Below are 19,737 nucleotides of genomic sequence, written 5' to 3'. Positions count from 1 at the left end.
TATGGAATAAAAAAGTAAAAGTAAAAGTAAAAGTAGGTGAAAATTGCTTAATAAAAAAGTAAAAAATTCTTCTTCTGCGCTAAGGAAATTTCTACTCGTTTCATTCTTGCTTCCTCTTTCTTTCAAAAATTCAAGCAATTCATCACCCTGTTTAAGACCCAAAATACCTCAAATTCAAGCCTAAAAATACCTTGTGAAGCTTCATTGATAGTCACCTCTCTCACACCAAAAACCAGCAGCCTCACGAGGTACAATCGAGTTTCGGTTCGGGCTCGAATTTTAGAAGGTTCGTCGCTAGATTTTCTGCTCATCTGCCGATTTGACCTTGGTTTGGTGTACTTGCTCGGCTCAGAATTATTTTTGCATTAATCAAGTTCTGAAGGAAATTTTTGCTTAAAGGTTCATTGCTTATCCTCCATTTGTTAATTATTTCATTGTTTTGTGTGATGTTCTTATAGAGGTTCATGTGATAATTTTTTGTCTTGTTTTATTTATACACATTATCATGTTGTAGTTTTTTTTTTACATGTTTCAAGTGATTTGTCAACAGATTATTTGAATAGGATCTCATCTTAATGAGATTTGCTATTTAGAATTAAGAATGAAGATCTTGCCATATTAATGGGCCATGCGTTGGAGTTCAGGTAAGTAAACCGGAAATGAGTTACCACATTTAATAGGAAAGAAAGAATTAGACATGGGTTGGATTGAGTATAAATCTGTTAGTGTGATGACCCAAAATGTTATCTTTCAATTTAATAATTAATTCTGTATTCTAAGACCTCGAAAATCACTATTTATTATTTCTCTACTTGCGTGCGCAGTTCGTAAAATTTTCTGAAAAGTTTTTATGTGAAAAATGGATTAAAATATGAATTAGAGCTTTAAAACTCAACTGAGTTGACTTTGGTCAACATTTTGAGCAAACAGACTCGGATCAGTATTTTGATAGTTCCGATAGGTCCGTAACGTGAATTGGGACTTGGGCATATGCCCGAAATCAAATTCCAAGGTCCCTAGCCCGAGATATGGAATTTTGATGAAAAATTAAAAGTTTAAGTTCAAATAGTGACCGGATGTCGAATTATGTGCAAACGACCCCGGAATAGAATTTTGATGATTCCAACAGCTCCGTATGTTGATTTTGGACTTAGGAGCATGATCGAAATTTTATTTGGAAGTCCGTAGTGGAATTAGGCTTGAAATGTCGAAAGTTAATTTTTTGGGAAGTTTGACCGAGGGGTTGACTTTTTGATATCGGGGTCGAAATCCGATTCTGAAAATTTGAGTACCTCCATTATGTCATTTATGACTTGTGCATAAAATTCGAGGTAAATCGGACGTGATTTGATAGGTTCCGGAGTCATTTGTAGAAATTAGAAATTTCAAAGTTCATTAGGCTTGAATCTATCTGTGATTCGTGTTTTAGTATTGTTGGATGTGATTTGAAGGCTCGACTAAGTTCGTATGATATTTTAGGACTTGTTAGAACATTTGGTTGAGGTCCCGGAGAGGCTTCGGGTGAGTTTCGGATGGTTAACGGATCAAATTCGGACTTAGAAGAAATAGCTGAAGTTTTCAGCCCTCTATTGCATTCGCACCTGCGAAAATTCTATCGCAGGTGCGAGCTCGCAAAAGCGAGCCTGGCAAGCGCAGATGCGCAAATGGACTATGGGGCAATGGTCGTAGGTGCACCTGCGTGAGCGCAGATGCGGTTGGCGCAGAAGCGACCAAGTTGCCGCAGATGCGAAAATCCCTGGACAGTACAAAAATAGAGGGGTTCCGAGCTTTTGCCTTTTTTTGGGTATTTCAAGCTCGGGTTGGGCGATTTTGAGCAAGGTTTTACGGAAAAACTTGAGGTAAGTCCCTTGTGATTATTTCTACTCCATAATATTGAATTATGATCAAATAATCCGACTAGATTACATATTTTTGAGGTGTAAATCGGGGGTTGGAACTTAGAGATTTGAAAATACGATTTGAAGCTTTGAGGGTCGAGTTGGGGTCGAATTTTGATAAAATTGGTATGGTTAGACTCGTGGTTGAATGTGCTTTCGGATTTTGTAACTTTTGTCGAGTTCCGAGACGTGCCATTTTTGAGTTAATTTTAGATTTTTATTGAAAAATATAGTATTTTCTTACAGAATTAATTTTATAATTTTTGTTGACTGTATCGAATTAATTATGACTAGATATGAGTTGACCGGAATCGAAAAATCGAGGAAAAAGCATACTACATGGTTAAATTGGAGAAACTCGAGGTAAATGACTTGTCTAACCTTGTGTGGGAAAATTTTTTCCTAGGATTGGTATTAATTGTAATATGATGAAAGTCGTATACACGAGGTGACGAGTATGTACACGGACTAAATGTGAAGGATTATGTTTTTAAATTGTGAAGATCACTGTTGCATATTAATTAATTTATTAAATCTTGTTATATTCTCCATCATTTATTTGATTTGTATACTTTAAATTTGCTTGACTTTTTCCTGCTAATTGTTTTACCTGTTTGGTTGAAACTTGGTTTCTTTTATTCTGTGCATTATTTAAAATTGATTTTCTTTAAATTAAATATTATTAATATGAAGTATTTGACATTTTAAATTTGGTATTGAAGCAACGTATTAAAGATTTTGAAATATTATTTTGCTAAATTATTTATTCCTGAATATATATGTAAGATTTTTATACTCATTGTGATGGAGCCGTTGGCTCTTTATTGTAAAAAAAATATTATTGATGATTTATATTGGCATGAGCCGTGAGCTCTTTATTGTGAAAAATATCGTTGATTTATTTTGGCAAATTGAAATATTTGGGCACTTGAGGTGCAAATTGTGATATTGATACGCATGCGGTGGTATAAGGTCTGTATATTGAAATACATGCGGTGAGATAAGGGTGGTTTGATACGCGTGGCTAGTAGGGGGAACTACTAGAAGTCATGCGGTGTGATAAGGATGGCTAAAACGCGGGATGCTATTTCGGAAAAAATATTTTCTTTAAAATAAATTGTGAAGGCTCCCGCAGTGAGATAAGGAAATGAGATATTGTGAATTTATTTATGATTTGGGACTATGAGGCGGTACCTCGGTAGTGCCCTTGTTGATATTGATTTATGGCCATAGTTGCCTTTGATTAATTGTTGTGATTTTCATAAAGTTGAAAGGAATTCTGTTTTGATTCCACGAGATATTATTTGCAATTATTTGGTGTCATTAAATGTGACATACTATTTGATTCATTTTTATAGTCATTTTATCTTATTAAATTGTTTAAACATTTTTCCATGTCATTAACTATTCTCCAGTAGGGCCTGACCTGACCTCGTCACTACTCTACCGAGGTTAGGCTTGGCACTTACTGGTTACCGCTGTGGTGTACTCATATTACGCATCTGCACATCTTTTTGTGCAGATCCAGGTACATCTTACCAATCTAGACGTCAGTGAGTTACCTGCGCACGGAGACTTCGAGGTATATCTGCCAGCGTCTGCAGACTTCGGAGTCCCCTTCTATCATTTTATGTTGCTTCCTTATTTTTCTTTAGACCTTGATACATAGAAACATTGAGAATAGATTTTTAGAATCTTGTGACTTATTTCTACCGGGTTTTGGGAGTTGTAATTATTTGAATTGTAGTTTATTTATTTCAGATATTTATGATTATTCCGCATTGATAGACTTATATAGTCTTAGAGACTAGGTGCCATCACGACCTCCTACGAAGAGAATTTGGGGTCGTGACAGTAAGGCCCAATTATTTTATCACTAGACTAATAATTAGCTCATTCTTCCATAATGGATAAATGTCTCATAATTTCAAAGATAAAGTAGTAAGTTGTAAATATTTCTAAGTGTGGATGACTTGTCAATACTTTAAATAACTAATATATTTCCCGACTTCCAAATAATTTCCTATTCATAAACTCTTGGTCTTACAATAATTTCAAATTAGTTTAGGAAAATAATACAAGTGCGCGTTCACGTGACTTGACCAATCAACTTCGAATAATAATAAATGTGTTATTGATTGTGTACACGTACGCGTGACATGATTCTTGACGCCAAACAAAAATGAGTACACGTACGCGTGACTTATTTCAAGATAATTTTCATAAATCTAATCAAGCAATAAAAGCGGACATAGGTAAAACATGAGAACCAATAAAACACAGGTTATCCAAAAATAATATAAGCCAAATATAGTCAATAAAGCGACCGTGCTAGAACCACAGGACTCGGGGAATGCCTTACACCTTCTCTTCGGTCAACAGAATTCCTTACTCGGATTTTGTTTTCGCAGACCAATAATAATAGAGTCAAACCTTCCTTTGACTAGGGATTCAAATAAATGGTGACTTGCAACACCCAAAAAATCAATTCTAAGTGACAACTCTGTAAATAAAATAATCCATACTCAAATTTGTTACTTTAATTGAAAAAACTCTTTAACCCATAATAATCTATAATACATATCTTTGGGGATAAAAAGGAGGTGTGACATATAGTACACATAAAATAGTTTGTCTGTTGAATAACTTCCAGCTGCTTATTCTTTTACATTCAAAAGATCCAAATGTTAGCCCCTTTTAAGTTCTATGTAGCAAAATAATTCTTAACGGACAATTCAAGCTAATTCACTATTGTATAAATAAGTCTCAGATAAGATACAATTACATTGCATATGTATAAACTATAAGCACATACATTATACATCTAACTGATTTAATTATTTTGATCATTGTTTTAAGATCAAATTTGACCAATCAGTTCAATTCAATTACTATAGTAATATAAATGACAGTAATTTTCGTATTTGGATGATTTTTGCTTATCACATGAATATTTTTACGACAATTCTTTATTCATGTATAAATAATTTTTTTATTAATTTAATTTATTATTTCTTCGTATAAGTAATTGACCGAACATTTACGTGTAATTATTAACGTACAACGCACATTTATAAAAATTAGTAATACAAAAATTATACTTGTACCGACTATATTTAATTTAAGTAGAGGAGTAATTCTTCTTTTTTATACTCTTAAATTTCCACACAATCAAACTAAGATAAATAAAATAAAAATATAATTTATTTGCGCGTTTAGTTATCTTAGCATATGTTACGGTCAATTATCTAAAGGGATCGTAGATCAGCATCGAAGCGGTCCAAGAGACACACGTCCAGTCGTACCCAAATCATTTATTCTCTTTCCTCCACCTGCACATTTCCCTAGAAACGTTCCCAAAAACACACACACACACACAAAATAAAACCAAAAATCACCCTTCATATTACTAGTAAAATTCCCCAACCTGAGGAAAGCACATCAATGAAAACTTCTTTTACAAATCCAACACCAAAACACACACACACACACTGAACAAAAACAATGTCAGCAGCACAATCAGAAAAACAAACTCTTTTCATTGCCTCACTAATAATCTTCTGGTACTCCTCAAACATAGGAGTTCTCCTCCTTAACAAATTATTACTCTCAAACTATGGATTTTCTTTCCCTATATTCTTAACAATGTGTCACATGTCAGCTTGTGCTATCTTAAGTTATGTATCCATTATTTTCTTAAAGATTGTTCCTTTTCAAAGAATCAAATCAAGATCTCAGTTTTTCAGAATTGCTACTCTCAGCATTGTCTTTTGTGGGTCTGTTGTGGGTGGTAATATTTCTCTTAGATACCTGGCTGTATCGTTTAATCAGGCTGTGGGCGCAACGACGCCGTTTTTCACAGCTTTATTTGCTTATTTGATTACACATAAGAGGGAATCTTGGATTACTTATGGCTGCCTTGTGCCTGTGGTTGGTGGTGTTGTGATTGCTAGTGGGGTATGTTCAAAATCTTTTCTTTTTGGGTCAATTTTAAATTTGCTTATTGGTAGTGCTTTGTGTTGTTTTTTGTTGTTGATCTTGTTGTGATTCTTGTTTTGTGATCCTTTTGGGATCTTTTTTTATTTAATCGGCGTGGATCTATACTTGCTAAGTACTAAATTGGAGGATTTTTGAAGGTTTTCTTTTAAAGATCAGATCTGAGAATTTTGTGTGTTCCCTTCATACAATCTGCAAATTCTTATTTGATAGTACTAGTTGTGTTAGTATCTTTTTTTTGGATGTACAATGCAATTATGTTATTGAGATTGACTTGCAATGTAGTCGCCATTTTATGATTAATAGACTTAATAAACTGAGAGATCCAAAGTCTGCTAGTGAGAATTTAAGTTCTAAATTAAATTAGAAAGTGATGATTAACTATTTCAAGCTTCTAAGTAGGTAAGCACGCGAGCGAGCTGAAATATTAGGTCTATCCTGTGAAAAAAACAAGGTAATATATAGGTTTTTTCCCTTATTGAAAATTAATGAAAAACTTACCACCTTAATACCTTGTCATTCAATATTCTGATTAGCTCCAAATGTGTCAAGTTCCAAGTTGTATCTTATTCTGATACATTTGACATAAAGTACTTTTTGAGGAGAGAGAATATGGAAAATAGGTTTAATAAAAAATATGTGCTTTGCGGAAATTACCTTCTAATTGTAAAAGCTTAAATATCCCTCTTTCGTAGATGCAAATTAATTACCTCTATGTAAGATAGTTCGTTTTCTTAAATCATTAGTCTTTGTCTGTTCATTCTTGAAATCAGTTACCCCATAATAAGAAAAGAATGATAACATCTTGAATTATAAAACTTTTAAACTAGTTAACATCCTCAATCCTCTTTCCAGTGACTCATTGACTTCATTTGACCTGTTGTCTGATAAGTATCTTAATTGTTGGCAGGGTGAACCAAGCTTCCACCTGTATGGATTTATCATGTGCATAAGTGCAACTGCTGCTAGAGCCTTTAAGTCTGTTCTTCAAGGTGTCCTTCTTTCCAATGAAGGGTTAGTATTTTCCTGCTTCCAGCCATCTGTTTAAGTTTTAAGTAGTGTTATAGTTGTTGTTGGTTCTTTTCTTTATCCTTATATTAGTCAGTTTATGGAAATAGATGCAACTATTTCCTTTTGGGTCTATGTGAACTCTTTCACTCCAGAACTACATATTTTTGTGTATTTTTGGGGCAAATTTGCTGTGCACTTCTCGGTGCTTTTGCCTTGGGACATTCGCATTGTGAAAAACAGTTTGACAGCAATGACAATAAAACTTCTGAACTTTGTTTGACAAGTAATTTCCCTGGATTATATGGCGTTGTGGAGGGATAATAAGGAACTTTGGTTTGCAAAGCTTGTAAAAAATCTAGCAAAATGGCTTCCATTTTAAAGTCCTACAAGGAGGTAGCAGGTTGGCCATCAATCCCCCAGCAATGACTGTTGATGAAACAACTTCCTGTGTATTAGTGAAACAAAGAAAAGAAAAGGCTTCCTGAATACATGTTTGTTGGGCCACTATGATCATCAAACAGATCAATGGGAGCAATTGCAAGTGGGCAGCTCAAGTATGGAAAGTTTTGCAAGGTTTAAAGGTGTCAAATTTAGGGCATACACTACTATTATTCCGCTTTCCTCCAAAGGTAGTTTGTCTCTTACTAGTTGGTGAGGCCTTCTTGCTACACGACCATCCGGATGGTCGTTAGTACTGTTCTGTTTAATCGACATGTCGAGAGTTAATCTTGTGGTTGGTTGCAGACTGCAAAGTATGCTATAGAACTTAGGCTGTCCCTGAAAAGGGGTATCAATTTGCTTCTGAACCTAGCCACTATGATTTCCAGTAAAACAGAGAGAAAATTATATGTGGTAGGAGCAAAAGTTCAATATACTTTGACTTCAAACCGGTGAAGAGACTGCGCCACAGAGAAGGTGCCAAGTTTTGAAGTCGCCAAATGGAACTGGCACGGAGAGTTTGATTGGCTTGAGGAACAGCACAAATCAGTTGGAAGGAATACACGGCATTTGAATATCAACAATTCTCAAAATTGTGCAAGATTATCGGGCCTTACCATGGACATCGATGGGTTGAGTAATCCCTAACAAGTCCATCAGTACGAGCCAAGCAAGGAGAACAACAAATAAAGGACAGAAATGAGTGTCAATCCAGTAGCTGGCAAGTTATTGTCACAAACATATGGGCCGAGACGATAAGGAGGGCCAACCGACATGTCTAAAGCCAAATGCCTCCACAAAGATCCAGTGCCCCAACCCAGGTGCACTAACAAGCACTAAGCGAAGTTGATAAGCCTAATCATGCCTCTCAGCGCTTGAAGCTGGTGCTAAAGGAGAGTGTGGACCACTGTTTACTACATTGCACCTTTGCAATAGAGTTATGGTTGTTACTTGTTAGGACATTCTTTCTTTGATATAAGCTGGTTACGTCCTAGAACAATGATGGAAGCTATAGCAGGTTGAAGGGTGAGAAAGATGGATGCCAGGAAGAAAAAGATATGAAAGGTAGCTCCTCTTTCCGCATTTTGGATGATTTGGAGGGAAATGAATAGTAGAAAACTTGAAGGAGTTGAAAGACGACTATGGAGAGTCAAAAGTCCTTTATTGTTGCATTTTCACTTTTGTTATAAAAAGAGAATATCCTGTTCTGTGTAGGTGGTTGGACATTTTGAGGATTAATGTTAATATGTTCATACTCTTTGGGTAGTTGGCAGTCATATAAATGAAAACTGATATATCCAAAAAAAAAATGAATAGATATTACTCCTATATCCCATTTATAATAACATTATAATTAGAAACAAATTATATGTCAAGATCATGTTCATTGGGAATTGAAATGGGGGACGAGTGGACATCAAATGATAAGAGGGTAAAAAAAAAATTCTTTTTACTACAATTATCTTGTTGGTTTATTGTGCTTTTTTATACCTAAATCAAGCGGATATAATTTTTAACCATTTTCCCAACCCTATCATTCATAATAGGAGTATGGAACTAATCTAGTAGCTTAACAATTTCTAGAATTCTAGTTGCTTCAGTTTGTCCAATTTCTGCTGTTTAGCTTGTCTGAGTTTCCAAGTTGTTCAATCGTCAATTTGCAAGTTTGTCAAAGATTGGAATATGAGAGAAAACAGCTTTTGGTATTTCCATGCAATTGAAGGTTGTGGCTAATTTTCATCTTCAACACTTCAAAGGTCATCCCTCCAGTATGTTTTTATTATATTTAGCCTTGTCTCTTTGGTAGATTATATCTTATTCATTTGCTTTGCTGATAGCCTGCTGTAGTTGTTCTTTTGTGACCTCGTTTATAACCTGCTGATAGTCTTTAGGGGTAAGTTGAAACTACATGGATCTGCTGCTTCACATGTTGTAACCTCCTCTTTAACCTGCTGTTATTTTTTAGGGAAAAGTTGAACTCCATGAATCTGCTGCTTTACATGTCACCAATTGCTGTTCTAGTTTTATTGCCTGCAATACTAGTAATGGAGCCCAATGTGATAGATGTCACTATTACGCTTGCGGCAACACATAGATACCTGGTCCTACTTGTTTTGATCAATTCTGCAATGGCATATGCGGCCAACTTATTGAACTTTTTGGTAACTAAGCACACCAGTGCATTGACACTCCAGGTTTGCACTCTCCTTCTCTTGACCCGTACCCCTTTTTTCCCCTTTCGTTGTCGTATTTAGGCTTCTCTGTTTACTGTTTAGTACATTTTGCTTTAACCTATTTTGAACATCTTTATTCTCTGTGGATATTTGTAGGTCCTAGGGAATGCCAAAGGTGCTGTGGCTGTTGTTATCTCAATACTTCTTTTCCGCAATCCTGTAACTTTTATTGGCATTGCGGGCTATGCAATGACCGTCATGGGGGTCGTTGCTTATGGCGAATCCAAAAGAAGACACAAATGAGCTGGCCATGCGGAGTCCCCCAGTTTTGTTTATTGAAAGTTAGGTGCATGGTAGAGTTAGGGAAAAAGATAGATTTCTATTGCAATGTTGTAGCCCATAGATCAAGTGATGAAATGGAAAAGGGGATGGACTCGGGAATTGTTTGCATTCCTCTGTTGTATTCTTTATGTTCTTCATGATAGGATGTATGCAGTTGTATCAGATTGTATGTTATCACACCAGAAGTTGTAGAGGACAGGGCAGGGAATTATTTCGTTCTTCTGTTGTATTCTTTTTTTCCACATGATAGGATGTATGCAGTTGTATCAGATTGTATGTTATTACACTAGAGTGATATAATCTCCTGTTGGTTTTCAGTTATCCTCTGCTGAATGTGCATTTGTAAGTAAACTTTCTGTTGCTGATATGAATCAGTTGTGGTTGAAGCATAGTATGGAACTCTGAAGGTGCTGTCTTGGTGTCTTCTAAGCTTCTGTGTTAAGAATTTTAGTGGCATTTACTTTCTGTGATGCATGAATTGAAAAGGTGAAACTGGTGAAAATGCTGTACTTCAAAATTATTGGTTCACAACACTTATTGTCAGGGAGTAAGCAAAGCTTATTCACTGCCTTCACCAAAACCAGTAGTGCCTTTCCTCCAAGAAGCAATTAATTAAGCCAGATAAATAAACTTCATGACTTCAAATTGAGAAAACACTTTACTCAAGTAAAGCAAGAAAAGAGAAAACGACATGCTCGCAGATTGACGATATAGTTAATTGTTAGTATTATTGATTTGAAAGTGGCAAGAGTAGCTTATTTCCACGCAGAAGCCTTGCTCTTACACTTGGATCAACTCATCAACCTCATGTACTTATTTCTCTGAAATGAGAGATTGAGGTCAACTTTTGTTTTTCTTTTAAAAGGGATCATTTTGTTCGTTTTCACTCAAGAAGAGTGGGCATTATTTCGAGTAGACTTAACTACATATTTCATACAAAAGAACAGGCAGCCCGGTGCACTAAGCTCCCGCTATGCACAGGGTCCGGGAAAGGGCCGGACCACAAGGGTCTATTGTACGCAGCCTTACTCACATATTTCATACACTGATGTAAAAAAACATTTTTTCAGCATCTTCCCAAACTGTTGGGGGTCATCATTCCTTTGAGACTGAGTCATTAGAATAAGCAGCGGCGGATTCAATTCAATAGCTATGGGTTCCCGTGAACCCAGTAGCTTTTGTCTATAACCTGTATTTGTATTGAAAAATCCATTAAATGTATAAAAATATTTAGCTTGGAACCCAGTCCGTTCATCCAGTTAGTATCGTATATTAACTCAGATTTTTGTAGGAACTCATAAACCTAAAATCCTGGATTCGCCTCTAAGAATAAGGGAGCTTACCTGTAACAGAAACCTACTATTCTTCCTAGGATCAAACAATCAATTTCCCACATTGACACTCCCGGTATATTCAGTTGCAGGGGACACAACGCCCTTAGTCTTAGCTCATGCAGTTTTTGCCTTCTTGGACTAAAAATCAATTGGTTCTATAGTTTTACAATTTTGCGGTCCCGAGAATGTTGAGGTACCTTTGTTAAAGCAACGTATAAAACTTTCCAAAAAGAAACTCCTTTATGATCTGTATGCGTATACAGATCCAGACAAAACAATTCAACCAAAAAAAAAAAAAAATGAAAAATACTGATCCATCTCAGATGTTAAACAAACCAAGAAAAGTTATACTTTGTTCAACATTTGCTGGAATCAACACTTCTTCAAGCATATTGTATCCTGTGATTCTTGTCAATCAGGAATTCCTTCTTTTTTTATGTGTTACTTGATGCTTTTTCAAGTGTCAATACCAGAACCTTCTGGCTAAAGTGCAAGGTCCAAAATCTGCCCTCAAACAACTTGTCTTCACAAACAAAAAGAAGCTTTTTTCTTTTTTCCTATTAAAAGAATCGCGTATCTTGACACATTTAGGTTCTACCAGGAAATGAACTTCCAACAACATCCCAAGCACCATTTACAAAACAATGAGTAAAAATCAAACAAATACCTTTGAACTGGTTCTTGGAGGTTATTGGTGTATGAGCTGTTGAAATCTTTTGTCTGTATTTTCTTTTCATTGGTTTTGTTTTCCTTTCCTCACCTGAAAACCAGGTGTATCATTCGAACTTGGACCAATTAAACTTTCTCATATCGCGTGGCTTTCTATTATCCATTGGCTCTCCCCTTTTCTTAGGCAAGTTCTGGACCATTTGGCAGTAAATCATAACCATCATGGTGCTTGGTATTCTTCTCTTCGACAGGTATCAACTTCAAAATTACAGCAACAATCAGGCTTGCAGCACCAATTAAGACACTGAGCAGCCATAGTTCCCAGTTGAGTGGTGTTGTGCTTGCAAATGTGCCTAAGAACTCGACTATGATTACTTGGAAGATAACAGTAGAAACCACGACACCTAAGAATATCCAGCTTCCAAAAATGCCACGGAAAACATTTATCTTCTCCATGTCACGGCAGTTTATTTCATTGAATACCTGACAGAATACAAATGTGTTGAAAATGAAAGTATGAAGAACTGTGGTAGTGTCTGAACCTTCAAGTCTCAAAATCTGATGCCCAGTGAAGTTGAAAACCAATATTACAGCCAGTTGGTAGATACTCTGTCCAATCATATTTCTCCACATCGTCTTGGAAATCAAACTCACTTCCCTTCCAACAGGAGGCTTGCTCATTAGTCCTTCATGAGGTGGTTCAGTGGCCAAGGCAATTGCACCTAAAGTGTCCATGATAAGGTTGACCCAGAGCAACTGAACCACTGAAAGAGGAGCCGATCCTGTTATGTTATAGCAACAGATAAATACCGGTCATCAATTTTGGAAAAATGTCTCACTTTTTTTCATTGGCACACACTGATCACTAACAAGAAAAGAAATGAAGAACTCCAACAGAACATTGAATACCTGAGATGCACGCCGAAATAAAATTGATCATCAGAGCCACAATACTGACAGTTAGCTGGAATTGTACAAACTTTTGAATATTTATATACACAGAACGACCCCACTTAGCCACATTCACAATTGTACTAAAGTTGTCATCAAGTACTATAACATCAGCACTTTCTTTAGCTACCTGATAATGCATTTAAGAAAAAATGATGTCACAAACAGCTTAAAATTGTTTATATAAGGGAAGGTGTAAGTTGAGGTATTGATATTGGAAAAACAAAGAAAAGATAAATGAAAGCAGGCAACTTTTTTTGTTTTTATTTTGAGTCCAGAATAGAACTAGAAAATCCTGGCCTCCACCATTTAAAACTCTTGGTGCTAAGACTGTCATCGGCAAGTTGTATCGGATCAATATTAGGATAATATAAACAGAAAAAAAAACAACTAAATAAACACCTATATGCTGTGGGTCTACTGGGCCATACTCTTGAATTTATTGCAATGCAAACGACTGAACATACTACTGCGAGAAAGACCACTGATTTTTAATTGCTCTAACTTGTCAATGAGCCACTTCAGTTAGGACTCCAAAACCTTTTTTCTTTTTAAGTATGGCAACTTAAAATTTTCAAGTGATTCTGTACATAAAATTTCACTATATAGACTTCAGTAAATGAGCAATTCAATCGGAAAATCCTAAGGTATAGTTTATGCCCCTATATGCAACAACATATTAACTGCAGAAGAAAAGAAAACTGTTATTTGGAATCTTTAATGCAATAAAACAGTAATAAACATATTAACCTAAAGCATGAGCAGATCTACAAACCTCTGTTCCTGCTATACCCATAGCAAGTCCAATATCTGCCTCGCGGAGAGCAGGGGCATCATTCGTGCCATCACCAGTAACTGCAACAATCTCTTTAAACATACCTCTCAAATTCGTTACCAACACAAGCTTGTCCGTTGGTGATGATCGCGCCATCACCTGCATTCAATATTGTAGCATTTCAGAAACATTTTATTTACATCAGATGGATCTGCAAGAGTGAGATTAAATAATCAAGAACAAAACCTGAATTCTAGGAATTATTTGCCTCATCTCATCAGGAGTTTTGTCCCGAAACTCTGAACCTTCAATGACCAAACCATCAGCAGTTAGTATCCCACATTCTTTAGCAATGGCTTTGGCTGTATTAATATTGTCACCAGTGACCATTCGCACAGTAATTCCAGCAGCTAAACATGTTTTTACTGCTATTTTAACTCCGGGACGAACTGGATCTTTAATCCCAATTATAGCTAACAATGTGTAGGCACTATCAGGAATAATATTTTCATCATAGCCATCCTCAATGTCCTTGAAGGCCACACAAAGAGTACGCAAGGCTTCGCCAGCGAATTCACTAATGACATCCATAATATTTCTTATTCTATTTTCTGTCAAAGGAACAATTTCACCATTACGATCAATAAACCTGTCACACATTTTTAAGATTATCTCAGATGCACCCTTGCTGAAAGCTCGGACTTTGCCATCTGGGAGAGCAATAAGCACAGACATCTTTTTCTTTTCTGAATTGAAAGGCTCAACTTTTAGGAATATACAGTCCTTCCTTTGCTCATAAATATTACCACCAAGAAGCAATCCATATTCTAATATTGCTGATTCTGTTGGTGTTCCCAGAATCGACTTCTTTCCATCCTGATCCTTAACTACCTCTGCTCCCGTATTGTGAAATATTGCCTGTAAAAGAAAGGCCAATGCATTTTCTGATATATTCAGAGTTACTGCATCCCCACCTCCATCAGTTTCTACCTTTTTAGTTTTTTCACAAATCCATATCTTCTTGACTACCATTTGGTTTGTTGTTAGTGTTCCTGTCTTATCTGTACAGATGCAAGTAGCTGAACCCATTGTCTCACATGCAGAAAGACGCCTCACTAATGCCCTGTTGTCCATTAGCTTTTTCATTGCAAATGCAAGACTCAACGTCACTGCCAGAGGCAGTCCTTCTGGAACTGCAACAACAATTATAGTCACTGCTGTCACGAAGTAATTTAGAAGAGTCAGTGCATCACTCGAAGACCATTTGGTGAGCTCGTGGTGAAGTACTTTCTCTACAAGAAATCTGACCGTCAACACCATAAATGTCAGCAGAGCAAATGCTAGTCCTATCTTTCCAATAATGGTAGCAACACCACTCAACTTAACTTGCAGAGGAGTCTCATCTTCTACCCCATCTGTTAGTCTCTCCATCAGCTTACCCCATTCGGTTCTCATTCCAACAGTAGTTACTAGCATCTTAGCTGAACCATCTTGCACTTTGGTTCCAGATAGAAGAAAAGGTCTTCCTTCATATATGCTTACGGGTACACTCTCACCAGATAGGCTTGATTGATCAATTAGCAAGCAGTATCCGGATATGAATATTCCATCAGCGGGAACCAGATTCCCAATAGATAAGTGAACTACGTCACCAACCACCAAGTCATAAATGGAAACCTTCTGCCTGTATCCATCTCTTGTGACCTGGATAAATATCTTTTTCTTCTCCTTATCCAAATCCCTGAACTGCAATGACTGCTTGTAGTCGCTAATTGCAGTAACTATGACTACCAAGAATATGCTAAGTAGAATTCCCAGCCCGTCATATGTTCCTTTTGGCCACCCTTTTGTGGCAAGCGCCACACTAATAGAGACAACAGCACAAACCATGAGGATGATGAGAGTTATATCCTGCAAAGCCTCCCATATAAAAGTCCAAAAACTTTTAAAAGGTTTCTCAATGTATTTGTTTGATCCATATATATTTTGTCTGATATGTACGTCACTGGTTTTCACTCCTTCATCCAATGAGACTTTCAGCCTACTTGTGATCCCTTCAACTCCTCCAATTTTATTTAAGGTTTTGATGTCGTAGGAACTAACAATAGATGCAAGTCTATCTGGATGAAGTCCTAAACATGCTTCTCGAGTTTCTTCTGACAGGTAATTTTCCAGTTCAGCGCCACCGTCATCGCTGACCAGCCCTGGAGGCTTATTGTACTCACAAGCTGAAGAAAGAAAATGAAATGAGCAAAGCTAAATGAAAGATTATGGAGCTAGAATGACAGAATGATTACATAAAGTAAACTCAAGTGAGTAAATTATACCATCCATGAACTTGAGAGCTGCCATATAACCACGAACAGGAGTGGAGCTATGTAGAGCAAAGGGGGTTCAATTGAATCCCCTTTCTCCGAAAATTATACATCGGAAATAGGCCAAAAATGAATCTCTTTGGGTATATAAACTGTTGATATTCTAGTATAGTATCAAAGGGGGTTCAAATCCCCAAGTGTGACTTTATAGTATTTTTTCGAATCCCTTAGCATAAATTTTCCTGGCTCGGCCACTGGGACCACAAAATCAACCCGAATTCTTTCCTGTAAATTACATACAGTAAAAAGAGGAGCATGACTCAATAGACAAATGATATCAGAAAATCACGCACTCCTCCATGATACGGAAACAAAATTGATTAGAATGTCACGACATTCCATTTATGTTCACTCATTCCTTGACGAGCAGATTCCATCCAAAAAAAATAGAAAACCAGTAAACAATTTATGATTGCCTGAAAAGGAAGAATTAAGGACACAAAGGACAAGCACAAAAGCAGTCCATGATCTTTGACATCAAAAACAGAAAAGCAGCAGACAATATGTAATTGCCAAAAAAAAAGGAAACAGTTCAGGATATAAAGGAAGCCCTGAAATAACAAAGACTGTTCTTTTAGGAAACTTAATCGTTGTATCTGAGCTGCAATTGAAGCTCTCTACTTTTTTAGAAATAATCAAATTATTATGCTAACAATATGGAAATCATGAAGAAATTGGCGGATTAGATTTGAGAAAGAAGCACTTAAAAACTCACAATGGCCAAGATTTACATCTAAAGAAGCAGTTAGGATCTAAGGTTACAGTTAGGAGTCGTTGTTGAGCTGAAGCAGTTATTGAAACTCTGGTATTTTCGCTCTTCTTCTTAATTGTAATTACAAATGATGATGAGTTGTGATCTTCCACTGTATTTGCATTGAGTAAAAAGATCTTCTTTCGGTTGCGAATACTATGGCATTAAGTTTAAACGTTTTAGGAGCCAAACAGTTTACTAAATATACTTTTATGGCCAACAGAAAAGTTGACACTCAGGAAATGTTATTCTGCCGACCAAAGAGGGTGGTAGGGCACAGACGGGCATAATCACATGAGCCCACTCGTAAAAAAACAATAAACAGCAGAATAAATACAAAAGTGACAGGATCTATGAGGTGCGGAATTTTAAAAAAATAAAGAATAGTACATTAAGTACACAGAAATTTATTAATAAAGCCAGAATAGCTTTATAGACACTTGTAATTATACTACTTTGATATTTCGGTCCCTTTATTTTATGAAGTTTTACTTAAGCACTTGTACTTATTCAAACAGAGTATTTTAAATATTTCTGACCATTAACTGAACTTATGCGACATTTATATGGTTGAGTTGGACAAAGCGCGTGATTTATACGCACATATGGTACGTGAATTCACTGAATTGGTGATTTTTCTATAATGGAAACAAGAAAAAGACAAAACCAAAAAATAAATAAAAGAAAAAATAAAAAATATAATCTCCTCCCTTATCTTCCTTCTCTTGTTCTCCCCCTAGATCACTTTCTCTTTTCTTCATCAGATCTATCCTCATCCCCATCCCCATTCATATCTCCATCCTCATCCCCTATCACTTAATCTTTCTTTATTCCTTTATGCCATAAGATTTTCTCATGTGTGCATACAACTTTGCATTCAATCTCTACAAACCAATATGTACTCCAACAAAATTGCCAATACATTTAACCCTTCAAAACACCAAAACAATTTGTAATATACAAAAAGAGAAGTTCAATTTTTAACATATTTAGAAAGAGAAGCACTAACAAAGGCATTTGATCAACAATTAAACAATTTGTAATATTCTTCTAAATTGAATTTATGGGATAGGTTGGAAGAAGATTTGGCTTGTCCAATTTCTTTAGCCTCAACAGTGTTTCTAGAACGATACACGCCAGCATTATTGTACCGAGAAGAAATCCATAACTTTCCCCTTTCCCCTTTTCCATCAATTCGTCTCCAACCATCTTCTTACCCTATCCCCTTTCTATGGTTCCACCATTTTTTTCGGTGGTTAAAGCTTCTAAATCAAAACTTTTCTTCTACCAATATAATCTAAAACAAAAATATATTAAAATAAATAAATTTTGTTTGAGTCTCAATATTTCTTAATACTAAGCTTGTTGGGTATCTTTCTGGCGAGTGAGGCATTTCAAAATTTTGGGCTTGATGGTTATCTTCTATGGCTACTATTTTCTTGTCGTTGGCGGAAAGAGTGGTGTTGTGATGGTCACTAGTGGTTCTAAAAATAGATAAGACTGGTGAAAGTTGCCGGTGAGCGTTGGAGTGATTGTGAATTTGTGTGTGAGTATCAATTAAAATTTTGTAAGTTCTGTCCGTTTGGATTTGGAGAAAATGTGCAGATGAGCCATTGTTTCCGGTGAGTTGACTGAAACATGGTATAAAGGACCCAAAAATGGGGGAGAGAACGTGAAACCAGGGGTTTTAATTTTAGTTTTTCAAATGGAATTTTTAATTGATAAAGATAAAAAATGACATGGCAAGTGATGTGGATCTGATATGTCATTCCTGTCAAGCAAGTGAGAAACACGTATCATAGTCATTACAAGGAAGTGTTTAAAATACAACAAGTGCTTAGATAAAATTTTGTAAAGTAGAGGGACCGGAATGTAAAAGCGGTATAAGTACAAATGTATACCAGACTATTCTACCTAAAATAAAACCTATTTGTATAGTGTAAATTGCCAACCCACAAAGTAGTGGGCAATTTATGAAGAAAGCTTAACCTTAAAATAATGCAATTCTAATCTCATAAGTTAGCTTTTAGAGTTACTTACATCCAAGGTCATATCTTTAACAATTTTGTACACTTACGGGGGAATCTTAATTTGTAGCGGTTGATATCTTGTGGATAGGAAAAGTACCTTAGGTATGTCTCATATTTGAAATACTTGTCGAATATATATATATATATATATATATATATATATATATATATACATATACATACTAGAATCTGTGCGTTGCACGTTAATAATGGCACATGATGGTTTAAATATTTATTTATATGAAGGAACAACAAATATATATATAGTAGTATCTATAAACGTGTGTTGCACGTTAATAATGACACATGATGGTTTAAACATTTATTTACATGAAGGAATAACAAAATTTAATTAATGAAAGAAATTTTATGTATAATAATACAACAATCATCTAAATGCCGAAAAAATATTATTGCATTAGCATAATACGTAATGTAACGATCCGACCGGTCGTTTTGAGCTCTAGCGCGTCGTTCAGCGGTTTGAGGCCTTGAGTAGTTTCACTTCATGTATTTTTGACTTGTACGTGTGGCGGGAATTATATTTCGGGAAGTTCGGAGTTGATTCGAATGAAAAATTCCTAATTCGGAAGCTTTATGTCGGAAGAGTTGATCAATGTTTGACTTTTGAGTATACGAACTCAGAATCGGGATTTGAGGGTTCCAATAGGTTCGTATGATGATTCTGGACTTGGATGTATGTTCGTGTTGAGTATCGGGTGGTCCGGGAGCATTTCGACGCTTATTATGAAAGGTTGGCATTTTGGAAGTTTAAAAATTTCTTAAATTTAATTTGAAGTGAATTTTGGTGTTATCAATATCCGTTTCGGGTTCCGAGCCTTGGAATAGGTTCGTATCGTGAATTATGATTGCACGTAATGTTTGGCGTCATTTCGGAGTGTTTAAGTATAATTCATACGCATTTGTCAAAGTTTAAAAGTTTAAAGAAAGGTTACGATTATCGATTCATAATTTTGATGTTGTTTAACATGA

General features: G+C 35.9%; 2 protein-coding genes across 3 annotated transcripts; one reads left to right on the top strand and one right to left on the bottom strand.

Moving 5' to 3' along the window:
* Window positions 1-5,244: 5,244 nt before the first annotated feature.
* LOC107781431 (UDP-URONIC ACID TRANSPORTER 1) lies at window positions 5,245-10,180 on the top strand. The gene is made up of 4 exons (XM_016602130.2): window positions 5,245-5,855; window positions 6,805-6,908; window positions 9,310-9,538; window positions 9,674-10,180. The coding sequence occupies exons 1-4, from the start codon at window positions 5,403-5,405 to the stop codon at window positions 9,818-9,820; spliced, it is 933 nt and encodes a 310-aa protein (XP_016457616.1). The 5' UTR covers window positions 5,245-5,402; the 3' UTR covers window positions 9,821-10,180.
* Window positions 10,181-11,372: 1,192 nt separating this feature from the next.
* LOC107781432 (putative calcium-transporting ATPase 11, plasma membrane-type) lies at window positions 11,373-16,895 on the bottom strand. Of its 2 annotated transcripts, XM_016602132.2 has the most exons (6): window positions 16,679-16,895; window positions 15,916-16,188; window positions 13,835-15,816; window positions 13,589-13,747; window positions 12,772-12,943; window positions 11,373-12,644 (listed from the first exon to the last, which is right to left on the bottom strand). In XM_016602132.2, the coding sequence occupies exons 2-6, from the start codon at window positions 15,938-15,940 to the stop codon at window positions 12,043-12,045; spliced, it is 2,940 nt and encodes a 979-aa protein (XP_016457618.2). In that variant the 5' UTR covers window positions 15,941-16,188; window positions 16,679-16,895; the 3' UTR covers window positions 11,373-12,042. The 2 variants fall into 2 exon arrangements, with proteins under 2 accessions (XP_016457618.2, XP_016457617.2); XM_016602131.2 differs by having other exon boundaries at window positions 15,916-16,886.
* Between the last annotated feature and the right edge of the window lie 2,842 nt (window positions 16,896-19,737).

This window comes from Nicotiana tabacum, chromosome 15 (genome assembly GCF_000715075.1).
Source record: "Nicotiana tabacum cultivar K326 chromosome 15, ASM71507v2, whole genome shotgun sequence".
NCBI classification, from domain to species: Eukaryota; Viridiplantae; Streptophyta; class Magnoliopsida; order Solanales; family Solanaceae; genus Nicotiana; species Nicotiana tabacum.
Note: the sequence above shows the minus strand (reverse complement) of the source record. Positions and strands in the feature narration are given on the sequence as shown.

Excerpts from the sequence above, each read along its gene's own strand:
- LOC107781431 (XM_016602130.2), top strand. The coding sequence starts at position 5,403 with ATGTCAGCAGCACAATCAGAAAAACAAACTCTTTTCATTGCCTCACTA. Across the intron at positions 5,856-6,804 it reads GTGTTGTGATTGCTAGTGGG|GGTGAACCAAGCTTCCACCT; the intron begins GTATGTTCAAAA and ends AATTGTTGGCAG. Across the intron at positions 9,539-9,673 it reads CCAGTGCATTGACACTCCAG|GTCCTAGGGAATGCCAAAGG; the intron begins GTTTGCACTCTC and ends GGATATTTGTAG.
- LOC107781432 (XM_016602132.2), bottom strand. The coding sequence starts at position 15,940 with ATGGCAGCTCTCAAGTTCATGGATG. Across the intron at positions 15,817-15,915 it reads AGCTCTCAAGTTCATGGATG|CTTGTGAGTACAATAAGCCT; the intron begins GTATAATTTACT and ends TTCTTTCTTCAG. Across the intron at positions 13,748-13,834 it reads AAATAATTCCTAGAATTCAG|GTGATGGCGCGATCATCACC; the intron begins GTTTTGTTCTTG and ends TATTGAATGCAG.